Source organism: Amphiprion ocellaris, chromosome 10 (assembly GCF_022539595.1).
Source record: "Amphiprion ocellaris isolate individual 3 ecotype Okinawa chromosome 10, ASM2253959v1, whole genome shotgun sequence".
Lineage (NCBI taxonomy): Eukaryota > Metazoa > Chordata > Actinopteri > Pomacentridae > Amphiprion > Amphiprion ocellaris.
In genome coordinates, this window is record NC_072775.1 from 22,256,872 (window position 1) to 22,270,413 (window position 13,542).

Sequence of the window (13,542 nt, forward strand, 5' to 3'; positions counted from 1 at the left end):
TCCTCTGCTGAAAATTAAGTTTATTATTGTTTTTATTCATTTTTTTTTGACCTTATCAGTGTTTATATGCTAGAGGATATGTCATGAGTGAAATAAGCAGCCAAAAACGTGGCTGAGCTTTCTACCTTGAAGCTGCAGTGTAACAATGCAAACAAACAAAGGTCTCAAAAACCTATTCTGACTTCTGAGGTTTTTCTAGTGCGCTTCCTGATGTGGTTACAACTAGGAGTACCGATTCACCAGTGACTGCACCTTCCAGATACAGGAGTCTTTATATTACAATCACTGAGACACATTCACTGCATTCAGATGATTTCAATCTCATGAAGTTTTAGGAGAAAAGGCCTTCTGATTGTATGACTTCCAGCACCAAGTGGCGGAACTTGTGTTGAATTAGGTGAATAACTTTAAAGGGAGTGGAAACTTATAAAATCATTGTTATATATTTTCAAGTGATTTACATTATTTTGTGAAAATATGTTTTTTTGACATGAAATACTCTTTTGGTAAATCCTCTGTAACCCTTGGATGCATAAGTGGGTCAAAAATGCCCTGGTGAGGTCGTTTTCTTGCAATGTATTTGGAATGAAAAGTTTTTACCAGTTAATTTTCCAGCTATACCTCAAAAAAATAAATTTGATATCCTTCCATTTAAATTTTTTAATTATTTCTTATGCTTTTAAAGAAACTGTGATATTTGTATTACTACCCCAAGCTCTTTATCACTGATAATATCAGACAAGGGGTGATGCAGTGAACAAACCTGGAGGGACAGAGAGCAGCAACAGCTGGAGGAAAAGAGTGGAAAAATGTTGACATTCTTCTATTGCTTCTGTGTAGTATTTTTCTTTTTCAATTATCACAGTGTTCAAAATCTGTTATAAAGTGAAAAACAAACATATTTCAAATGTGAATTCCTTCTTGTGTGGACAAAAATATGCAAACAATAATATAAATGATTACTCCTAACCAGAATGGCGTAGAAACACATTGATTCTTATACGGGTCATTTCTGACCCACTTATGGAAGAGTGTAGTGTCCTTTCACTTGTGCATCTAATGGTTAAAACAGTGAATACTTTTATGAGGACTGTACTGATGAGAAGAAGAAGAAGCAGAAATGAAGACAGGCAGACATGATCTGAGCCCTTTGAATCCAGATTTATTGATACGGCTGTGCAGTCACAGAGCATGGTGGCACACACGGCCGCCTGGCCGGCACGGGACAGTGACACACACACACACACACACACACGCATGCACACACACGCACACATGCACACACACACACACACACGCACACACACGCACACACACGCATGCACATACATGCACACACAGGCACACACACGCACACACACACTCTCACTCTCAGTCATTCTGTCTATTCAGGGATATAGTGGAAGGTAAAATAAGGCGGCTATTAATTTGCTTGTCCACCTCACTGTTTCTTTTTTTTTTTTTTAAAGTTTTACCCACATAATATGTCTGCTGCTGTTTTATATGAGCAGACATATCAGCCTGATGGGGTATTTAAAACATACAGCTGGATCTAAAATTAATTGTTCACCCAGCTTTATATGCTCCACTGCATCACTTTTTGATTCTTTCTCACAGTCACCTCATCGCACTCTCACAGACAGAGCAGATCACAGTGAGGAGATCAGAAATGCACATTGATTTTTGTGGTTTCACACACAGACACACACACACAGACACTCACTCACTCACACTCGCTTTACATCCATCTAACCTCAGTCACTAAAACAGTTTGAGATCAGTCATTATATGGTGATTCAGACTAAACAAGGAAACAAAGCATCAAACAAACAACATAGAATCTGTTTCATAGTAACCGTTACAAAACACCATGTTTAGAAGTCTTTACATGTCGTGAATATAGCTATGCTTCTTATGGTTGGTATAAATTCCTGTTAGATATTCATACAGTAGGCTAACACAGTAGCAAGTGGAAAGTAGAGCAAACTACGAGACTGTACATGTGTTGGTCCCTTGGTACAGAAAATAGATCCTGCTTTACCAAGTGTCAGGCAGCCTGTTTTGAGGATGCAGTAAGTTTTAAATGCAATTAGCTAAGATTGTTACACTTTATAGTTCGGAGTTTTGAGCGACTTGATTTTTTCTGACTTCAGAGCTGGTGAAGGAAAACATATCGAATGGACACACAGACGAGAGGCAAAATAAAAAAGGAAAAACTCTTCCTACACGTTGAAGATGTACTTTTTGGAGAATCCATCCTCTGAGTGAAAAAAATAAGGACCGAACAGTACATAGAGCAAAAAACATACACTATACAGCACAAAACAACTACAAAATAGATCTTCCTGAAGGAAAAAGAGCAAAATATACCATTAAAAATACTATACTTCTGCAACATCAAACTGCTGACTTTACAGACTCTCCAACAGTGTCTCTATAGACTCTTCAGTGTGAAACATTGTTGGAAGATATTAACGGGTTTCTTCGACTGTACCTGGAACAGCACAGCTTCAAATGACATCACAAAATTGGTTTTCCTACGAGTGAACGGTGTGAAATGGAAAGTACAGATAGAGGCACGCATTCAGTCAGCAGGCTTAATAACCACTGACTGTATATTTTAGGTAGAAAGTAGCATGTGGTTACATTGTATGAAAAACTGCTATATCCCTTTATGGTGTGAATGTTCGTATTACAGTAATTTAAAAAAAGGGAACAAAATGTTATGAGAATTCCTACAATTTGACATGATCTGGTGGAGTGTACCCTCTTCAAATCCCTCATATACTATTATATATATATATATATATATATATATATATATATATATATATATATATATATACACATATATATATAAAATCCATTTACACATATATAGCGTATTTTACCGTATAATATACCAAGGATTTGATCTTGGCACAATAAATATTGTAATTTTCATACCAAAGAACACAAGGAAAGCAAAACAAAAGCGCACAGTTTGAGGAAAAACAACTCCATCGTTTTGCAAATACTGCCGAAATGCTTCTTTTCTTTTCTTCTGATTACACATATTAAGTATATAGTAAAAGCTGAACCAGCATCGCAGGGGTTCAATATGTTACATATGCACAGTAAGCAATATTTGCATAATCTATTCACAACATTACAAGCCTTAAAAACCTGGCAAACAACCGAGAAGCAGATACAGTTTGGACTCGTAGCCTCACAGAAGCATGATGGACTCGGCTGGCTAATAATCGTACGAGCACACTGTAAACACGTTGATTAAACATTACACCAACAACCTAGAAGGTGAAGCTGCTGTAAAAGAACTGCACAGCAAAAGAAAAAAAAATACACATCGGATATTTCTCTAACGACAATGTTGATTCTTTGCTACAGCTCAAATACACATAAGAAGGCATCGAGAAGAAGACGTACAGTGTGAGGATATTAGACACATCTAGTGCATGATTCATACAGGAGAAGACAATGCAAAACTTTGAAAAAACAGTAAACAAAGAGATATTATATGGTACAAAAACGTGAACACATTTGTGAGTGTGATATGTCTGAGATGCAAAAGCTGCATTCTAATTTTTGGACATTTTTCCACTACAGCTATCTTACACTAGATCCAAAATTGTGGATTGTGGATAGATTTCTACTCCTCTTCAGATACACACATATACAAATGTTGAATATATACAGTAAAGAAGACAAAAACACACACACACACAAAAACCCCAATATGTACCTGGCTACAAGGAACACAATCGCATTAGAATTGCACAGTGTGTGAGGAAAGCACAGAGAAAGTAAACAGGAGAAAAACGAGCCACAACTGGTGGTAAAGACATGGTTTTGTAGAAAACCTCCGCGAACATAGGATGTTCTCATCAGGAGCTCCCAAAGCACAAGGAAAACTTTTCTATCCAAGACTGTGTTTGCTTAAGTAGTAAATTTAACCCCAGCGTGTCAGTATATCCGGATGTGCATCTATTCTGTATTTCACACAAATCTGCATTTATGTACTCATGTGTCATAATAAATTTCTGCAACACAAAAACATTTTGTCTTTCAGCTCACCAGACTAATAAATCTAACTGAGAGTTGCACAGGGGGAAAGGTAGTACTTATACAAAAGCTACTCTGTGGTTGATTTAAACATACAACTAACAATATCTGCAGTCGATCAAAGCCTCGTCTTTACCTCCCTGGCTGCCATTTTAAGGTCATTATATTGTCTCTATCAGTGAGCAGGAAGGGAGGAGTAATGCACATGGCTCTGCATACAAGAGCCTGGAAGTATAAACATGGTAAAAACAAAAGTAAAAACAGAAGGAAGCAAAGGTGTCAGTTTCTTGATGTCCTGTAGAGGGCGACACAGTCCAACCAATGAGCCTCCCTCTAATGGGGGTGTCTAAGGTGTTCCATACAGGTTGTAAAAGCAGGTTCAGGTGGACAGAATTGCAGCAACAGTTCCAACAGAGTAGCCATGATACTCCCCAGCTCGCTCATTCCATCACTACTTCTGCTTTGGGAAAACAGGAAAAGAATCCAATAATAAATTAGCACACTGTATATTCTCTGATCAAGTACTTAAATGTTTCCCACAATTAATAAACTGTCTTATTTTGATTTTAAACTCCAAGCAGTGTCTCTGTGTTTTTTGCTCCTGCCATGTTTTTACTCATTTTTCACTGCAATAGTCCTACAGTTTTGAACCAATATTTACATACACTTGTAAAGGCTGAATATTCTATGAAATGATTGAAGCACATGGGTCTTTGTCACAAAAACAATCATGAAACAAACATCATCAAACAAGCACCAGTTCCATTGCCAGCAAAACATCTCCAGAGAATAATACTGCCACCACCATGCTTGACATTAGGTCTGGTGTTCTTGGAGTTCAAGGTTTCACTTTGTCATCTCCAAGCATATTGCTGGTCATCGTGACCAAATAGCTCAATTTCAGTTTCATTTGACCACAGAACTGTGCCCAAGAAGGCCTTTTCTCCTAAAACTTCAGTTGAGTTTTAAGGTGCATTTTGTAGAAGAAGGGTTGCCTTTTTGCATAGCAACCTCTCAGACCATGCTGATGTAAAACACACTTGACTGTGGACACTGAGCTGTGTTCCAGGAGCTTCTAATTCATTGCAGACCTGGTCTTTGGTGACTCTTGGTTGACTCTTGACCATTCTGACCAATTGTCTCTAAGCAGCAGGTGATAGTTTGCATTTTTTTTTTCTTGATCGTGACACAACTGTACCATGCACTTCACATTTACAAACAATTGTTTGTAGAGTTGATCTTGGGATCTGACACATTTTCAAAAAGGCTCCAAGTGACTTTCCTGACTTAAGTCAGCAATTTGCCTTTTCAGATCTCTACTCAGCTCCTTAACCTTTCCCATTTTATTGTTTGCAGCTGAGTTTAACAAGTGTATCAAATGGGCCCTATTTAAGTTGGCTCAGAGAAGTCAGCAGCTGTAGTCAATTTTAATCATTCACAAGAAGTTAAGAGGTCAACTTTCTACACAACAAACTTTGAACATTACTAAAACTGATAACTCAACTTGCTGTATGTCTATTTTTGACGCAGTAGATTTTTCACATATTTCCAAAAGACCTCCGCATCAAGGAGCACAGAATTTCTTATTTTTTACAGAATCTTGTTAATGCAAAGGAGAAACATGGAAAAACAAAATTACTTTGTTTTTACAGTTTTTTTAACTGTGATAATTTTTTAAAGTTTGGCAATATTTTGTTTTAAAGATAATATGTCTTTGAAACCCGTCGGCAAGTTTGGGGGTTCAGAGGGGTTTAAAGAGATGTAGGGAAAGTAGAGGACAACACTGGTTTCACAGATATTTCAGGTAAAACCCACCATCGACTTCTTTGTTCTTGTTTTCTTCCCCTTCTGGAGATTCAGCCCCTTCTGATAACTCTCCTGTCAAACCAGAACAGCTGCATCATTTGTCAGGCTGCCTTGACTGGTACACTTAAAGGCAGCAAACATACACAAGTCATGAAGCTCTTGAAGCTTTTGACATTCAACGTGGTTTACAACCAGAGAATTTTATTTTCTCAGTGTAACAGATGATGATATGAAGCGATGAAACAACTCCCTACAAAAAAAGCAAAGGAGACCTAGCCCATATTAGGCACATGGTTTTAAAGTTCTGGCCGATCATTGTATATTTCATATGAAAAAAATGTAAAAGATGATGTGTGAAAACATGAAGTTACACATTAAAAAAACAAAAATAGGAAATTTAGATGTAAATGGGATTAAGTATGACTTGAGGAAAATTTATAGTGTTTTTTTTTTTAATAGTTTTTTAAATTTGTGCTTTTTACTCCGCCAAGGAACGCAGAGGAGTTATGTGACGATCAACGTACGTTTGTCTGTCTGTCTGTTGGCAACATTCTCAAAAATGGACTAACAGATTTGAATAAAATTTTCAAGGAAGGTCAGAAATGACACAAGGACCAAGTGACTAGATTTTGGCAGTGATGTAGCTTATAGTCTGGATCCACGGATTTGTTAAAGATTTCTGTGAGATAGCAGCACGGCATCACCATAACTATGACAACAAGTGAACTCTACATCAGCTGCCTGCTGATGATCACATGATTACGATCTGACTACAAATCCACCGCTACGGACTTATCAGGACTTATCCGTCGGAAATGATACAATGACTGAGCACCCTTGGCGGAGTACTGCACTCTGACTGCTTTTCACGTTTATTTCTGCATTAATTCAAAATATTAAAAAAATGCTCTTCTTTAAAAAAAATCTGACGACGTCATCTTTTGCTTTAGGACTCACAACAGGCATCTTCTTTTACTACTTTCTGACTCTGAAGCACTTAATGGAGAAAATTATTGATGTATTATTTGATAACAGAAGTAAGTTGCAATCTTATTTGAAATAATAGGCTTATCTAGTCGTGGCTTAACAAATATTTTGTACAAATGTGAATTGCCTACTCTGAGGTGACATCATTTACCAGGTGAGCTGGTTGGGAAGGTTGGAAAATGATGTAAGTCTAAATTGTTGAACTAATGTGGCAGGATAATAGGAACATTAGTAAAGTTCAATGTGGCTTTGATGATCACATAGGATTACTTTGCATGTCAGTATACTGTATTTATGCATAGCACATGCAGAGAAATAGCCATATGTCACATCTCTTAAAAACAGGCCATGCTGTGGGATTATATGGTTAAAAGGATGTACCGTTCTGCAGTGGGGAATTCTTGTGCGTGGCGCCCCCAGGTTGTGCTCCCTGCTCTGTTCCCCCTCTGTTACCATCTGGTGATCTGCTGACCTCTGTTGACTCGGGTGCCTCCCCCTCCAGGTTGTCCTCCTTTGGTTCAGGCTGTTCGGGTTCTGTGTGGACCTCCTGGGGCTCCATAACTTCTTCCTGCTGTGCTTGCTCCTCTGCTTCCTTTTTAGCTCTCTCCTCCGCCTCTGAGGTCACATGGAGCATAGAGGCAGTTGAACAAGTCTGACAGTATGTGTTCATGTGTGTGTTCATAATTTGCTACTTTAAGTTGGCTCAGCATGTGGTTTGTTTGGCTTCAGACTTGATATTTGGCAAACATTTTAAACTGCATTGAAACTTAGATCAACGTTAACAGTTTTTGGCCATTGGGTGTCAGCTGAAACAAGCTATAAACACATTTTGGCCTTCAAGTTGGCATAATAAAGTTATTAGCACACAGTCGGTCATTTACACATCCAGGAGTTTCACAGAGACATTGTGGTTATTACATGATAAATCTAAAACCAACATTAACTGTCATTTTGCTCTGGTTTTGGTCTCCACCAACCAAAACAGTGAAATACTTTGCTACATTCACCAGATAGTTCCAAACTTATTCTTTTTGTTTTTTGAAAAACAAAAACAATATGCAGAAAAACACTAAAACACAGTAAAACTTTAGTGATATTTCTTTTCAGGTTCATCGCTAAGAGAGACACATTTTACATGCAAACACCAGTGTTCAAGAAAATATATCTATTATAGCTGCAAAATATCCACTATTTACACTATGCAAAAAATGTGACAAAATCAGTTGCTGAGCATCTAATCTAATTTTTGCCTGTTGAGAATTTATTAAAAGTAAAACGCTGCACTCAGTGCGATCTCTTTTTGTTCAGCTGTCCAATCACATCAATGGGTGGGACAAATCCTACAGCCAATCTACTGTCACATTCTACTCACCCAAGTGCAGAACAACAACTGAAGAAAATTGAAGAAGTTATTACTGCTGCTCTCTGAGTGTCCATGTCAGTACCAGATGACATCCCACATTATTGATAGCCTATATAAAGTAATGCTTAAAGGTACATTTCGTTCACCATGGGTCTACCAGCAGCTCATCAGTCATTTCAGTCAGTAATAACACATTACTTTCACGAATATTACGTATCATAGCAACCAAAGAGTCTCAGCTGAAATAACGCTGCACCACCAAAGGGCTCTAAATGCTCCCAGCCGGGTGTTTTCAGCCGGCAAAAAATGCTTTAGTGGACACACATCCTAACAGTTATTTAGTATTCCTTAGACAGACTGTAAAACGAGACTTGGGCAAAACATTTGTGTTGACAGATTGTGAGAAAATCCCTTTGGTTGGTGTTTATTCTGTTGACCTGGTTATAAATATTAATTTCGTACTTGCGAGTTATCCAAGTCTGCAGTCAATAATTAATCCCCAAATGCTCCATCAACTCTCCAATTGCAGATGTTAATAAACTATTAATATTTAATTAACTTATGAGCTATCTGACGAGTGCCAGGCAGGAGGAAGAAGAATATCAATGTAGCGATGTCAACGTTCTTTGTAAGGACTTCCGACTGATACATAAAGCACAAGTAAATCATCTATTAACATTTAATAACGCTTGTTATTTATAGCTAACAAACCATTTGTGTTATGTGCCCTATGAGAAAGTTGTGTCAACTTGATTCACTGCATCAGCAGTGGTGGATTTTATATAATCAATCAAAACAGATTATTTTCCCACAAATACCAAACTTATACAGGTCAGCTGCAATCCTCCTGTGTATAAGCTAAGAGCAGTGCAGACGTGAAGAGTATTGTAGGATTATAAACCCACTTTCTCCACTGTTCAGACAGATTCCAGTTCCATCACGGCCCAGGTTTTACCAGTTTTACAGGATGTACTGTACCTTTAGCAGCATGGGCTTTCCACCTCTCTCTGTTCTGATACACCTCTTCATTCCACAACGCCTTGAAGTTCTTCATGTCCACTGTCAGCAGAGAGCTTTGGCCTGATGAGCTGCTGTCAGAGCCCATGCTCTTGACACTGTGCCTCTTGGCTTCATCTGAGCTAATACTGTTCAGACTGGACAGATAGAAAAAAAAATAAAGGCGTTAAAACAAGACCGATACTCTGCATTCATGGAAGCAGCTCAGTGAGGCTGAACTTCGGCACAGCAGTGCTTTAAGCTGAGTACAAACATTAGCATGCAGATCCTTTTGACCATGTTCACCGTGGACCTGTAACAATCTCCACCCTAAGACTGAAACTAAACCCTCACAGATTCAATAGCTATACACCTTGAGTGTGTCAGTTCATAAGGGATTGAATGGTATAAAAAGAGAAATGGGATACACTGTCATTTTAGTTTTAGCTAACTACCAAAAGTCAAGAAAGTGATGTTGTGTAAATCTTTACAGACGATTGACTGCAATTACTGTAAGTACAAATGTGCAGTAAATAACCACACCAGCAAGCAGCTAGATACTGCCTCCTACAAATAAACCCCCTCGCCAAAATCCTCAATACACCATCCATGCTCTGTTTGTGTACATTCTGTGTGGGGCAGGACAACCATTTTTATACATCACGAATTTTGCTATGACCTATGGGTAATTCTCTCAGACAAGTCTGCAGATATGTGGACTGACAGAAATAGTGTCAGACTTAGAAAAATCCCTGTTCTGGAGGGGCTATTTAGGAGGTTTCTAATAAAGGACACTGTCAGTTTGCATTTGATGAATTTAAAATACAGGGATTTTAAAATTTGGCCCATAGTAGGCTCTAAAAGTAAGTATATGTCAGCATCTGCAGCATCAATTGAGACCATTCCTTCTTTAACAATGTCCCCCAGATTAGAAAATCAGTTAGTTTTAAAAGTCCTACATTCCAGGTTTAAAGCCAAGGGGGACCTTGCTTTTACTTTTTTAGTATCAGAACAAGTTCCACCTTACTAGCAAAACACCTGAGTCAGTGCCTCATCTTAAAGAGCTTTAAAAATCCATCTGTATAATATTTTATAATGTTTTCTCTAATGTTTTATTGCTGCCTTTGAATCGTTGCTCAGTTTGGACCAAACTTGTGGACTAACTGACAGATGACAAAGGTAAGCTTTCAGGTACAGCTAAAAAAAGTTAGAATGAAAGACAGCTGGATAAAGAGAGGCAGACGTAGATACAGATGACTAAAAAGAGCTAAACATGCTGTGAGAGAACAGCCAAAGGAAGCCCATAAGCACACAGGTGTGTATGCAGACAAGAAGACTGCACAACCGGCAACACTGTCTGAGATTTCCACTCTGTTAGCTTCAACTGGAGGCCCACTGAGTGATGCTAATGACTGCCGTTAAGGAGAACAGGGAGGCTGATATTGATGTGCAGGTGCAAGAGAGCCAGACTCCCCAAGCACTGCTTTGTTTTCCAGTAAGACTGCTTTACAAGACACCAAGTTTAAATCAATAACAGAATCAAAGTTTTTAAATGATCTCTATCTGGATAGTTTAAGTTTTACTAACACAATGGTAACTGGAATGTACATTTTTATTTGGGTGCTTTCAAAGGCTTGCACACACCCGATTCAGTGCGAGGCCAGAGGAAAAGTATTGAACCAATTCATTAAATCAGTAGATGACAGACAAAACCACTTCCTTTTGTATCTCAGGAGGTTATTGTTTATGCCAGTCCAGCACCAAGGCCCATTCTTGATCAGGGACAGTGAGGTGAACTTGACTAGCATTTCTAAAATGTCAATTTCAAGGTGTGTGCCTCTGCCTGATGAAAAGTGAAGACATTTCCACGCACAGAAATGGATTACTCATGGGAGACCCATCTGCTGTTCTCAATACTTCCATTAGATATGCTGCTATTGCAGAGGAGCTGTTGAGGTTTAATCATGTAATTGAGGGAGCAGTTACTCAGAAAGGTATGATAGGTGAAAGGTAGAAAGCGGTAAATTTTTCATCTTTGATTAACCAGGCTGGATGATTAAAATCTAGTCTGATTTACATATAGTCACCCACTTCCATCTGCTCATTTCAGCTACTGAGCAGCATATAAAAGTCCAAACTTTTCATCAATCAGAGAAAGTGCTGCAGCTCACCTCGAGCGTCTAAAGCCGGCAAATCCTGAATGGGAGGCCTCATCGATGAGCGGTGTGACGATACGCTCCATCATGTCTGTCAGCACAGTGAAGGTGGGCACCACAATGAAGTCTATGAACCCTGGAGACAAAGGTATCACAGAGATAATGTTGGTATGTCTATTGTCACATTCTTCACTCAAGCGTTAGGAAATGTTAAATGAACAAAAGAGCCTATGGATAAAGGTACTCTACCTGAACAACCTTACAAGAACATAACTGCACAAGGGTTTTCTAATCATCAATGAGCCTTTCAACACCATTAGCTAACACAATGTAGCATTAGAACACAGGAGTGATGGTTGCTGGAAATGTTCCTCTGTACCTCTATGTAGATATTCCATTAAAAATCAGTCATTTCCAGCTAGAATAGTCATTTACCACATTAACAATGTCTAGACTGTATTTCTGATTCATTTAATGTTATCTTCATTGAAAAACACTGTTTTTCTTTCAAAAACAACATTTCTGAGTGACCTCAAACTTTTGAACAGTAGTGTATTTTTGTGGAAAAAGGAAGTACACCCTTGACCTCACAAGCTAGTATTGCCTCCTTCAGCAGAAATAACTTATAATAGTTGTTATTGTCTGATACAGTTTGCTGACATTTATTTGACTGGTCTTTTGAATGCAAAATTCCTTCAGTTTCCAAATGTTTCTCGGAAAACCTCATCCTGAAGCTGAACTACAGTTAGGCAGGTGGTGTATGTGAGGGTGGAGAAGCCTCTCACCGATCTGGGACTGTGCCACCATTGTGGATTTCCGGTCACAGAGTGGAGAGAATGGCAGCCCAAGCTCAGCTTCTTTGTCCCCCTGGAAACACAACAATTTCCTCAGTTAAAATCATTAAGCCTTGGTTTCTGAGAAAATACACCATTCAGACATACTCACACCTCCCTGTACAGACTCATAAACGCACACTTATCACTGCACAGCACATGCTCACACTTCTATAAACAGACTTTTGATTTGCCTCAGCCCCGCCCAGAGTGCTTTTGGGCCACAAATGTGTTTCATTTTCTCTTTTGATTTGTCACAAACAGATGAGATGTGGAGTCGGAAGGCAATGTTCTTTGGAACAGCTATTTATTGGCAATTCGTATCCCGAGAGAATAAAGTCTCGTGAAGGCAGCCACAATAACAACAGCAATGATAATGAGAACAATGTGGATTAATAATGAAAGAGATGAAAGAAATGTGGCACAATTTAAATGTCTGTCCTTCCTCATGACACTTACAAATACACAATTTATATAGCCAAATGCACTGTTTTATCAAAGAGGTCACATTTTACATTTTAATCATCCAGGATGCTTGCCATTGTTCTTTGGAAGGCACCGTTGTGCCAATGCAACATATTAAAACAACATTTCACAAATATCATCATTAGACTATTCTTATTGTGCCACTGCAACTGAAGTGAACTTGTGAAAGTAACTGGGACTGAATCGAAAGAAGAAATAGCTTTTGTTGACACAGCAGCCAGCAACAAATACAGTCCTAAACACCAGCAGCACACAAACAACTACAGAAAATAGGTAAAATGACTGTACTGCACCTCAATATGTGTTTCATCTTTTAGCAATCATAAGAAATTCTAGAAAAATGCATCATCCCAGACGACACAGCTGCTCCAATACAGCGAGTATATCCACATAGCAGGAAAAGCGCAGGTGTACTTCTGAGGTCAAGGCATGAATGTCAGTATCAGCTTTTAAGCCAGTATAGCTGAAAGGTCTTTAAAGTGCTCAGAAAAAAATAAAGTTGAACATCTAAAATTCCATGGCAACTGGGCAAACTCCATCTGCTAAAGAGGACCATGTCAACCTACACGCTTATATTTTTCTCAAATACTGTATTCAAACTTTAAAAAATTAAACAGCTATAATTTAAATGTCTTAGTTTAAGGTCCCAGTTAGGGTTGTTAATTATTAACTACTATTGATTAGCAGCCTAACTAATTAGTGGCCAATAATAATTTCATTGATTAAAATATCTGAGCATGGGCCATGTACATGTATAGACAAAAATGCATTGTAGATTTGCTGTAGTAGCACAAACGTGTCACCAGGTGGAGCCTCGTACTGTGTGATGAAATGGAGTTACAGGTGTGTTTGC

General features: G+C 38.4%; 1 protein-coding gene across 8 annotated transcripts in view; it reads right to left on the reverse strand.

Annotated features, from left to right (window-relative positions):
• Positions 1-3,351: 3,351 nt before the first annotated feature.
• Positions 3,352-13,542, reverse strand: part of pde1cb (phosphodiesterase 1C, calmodulin-dependent b) — a 124,449-nt gene continuing 114,258 nt past the window's right edge. For 6 of the 8 annotated variants that reach the window (XM_055014142.1, XM_055014147.1, XM_055014146.1 and 3 more), the window contains 6 exons: positions 12,156-12,237; positions 11,386-11,506; positions 9,197-9,372; positions 7,237-7,470; positions 5,878-5,940; positions 3,352-4,522 (listed from right to left, as the gene is read on the reverse strand). In XM_055014142.1, coding sequence (XP_054870117.1) covers positions 4,503-4,522; positions 5,878-5,940; positions 7,237-7,470; positions 9,197-9,372; positions 11,386-11,506; positions 12,156-12,237 — 696 coding nt within the window. In that variant the 3' untranslated portion in view covers positions 3,352-4,502. The remainder of the gene's footprint in view (positions 4,523-5,877; positions 5,941-7,236; positions 7,471-9,196; positions 9,373-11,385; positions 11,507-12,155; positions 12,238-13,542) is intronic. The other 2 variants (XM_055014143.1, XM_055014144.1) reach the window with 2 other exon arrangements.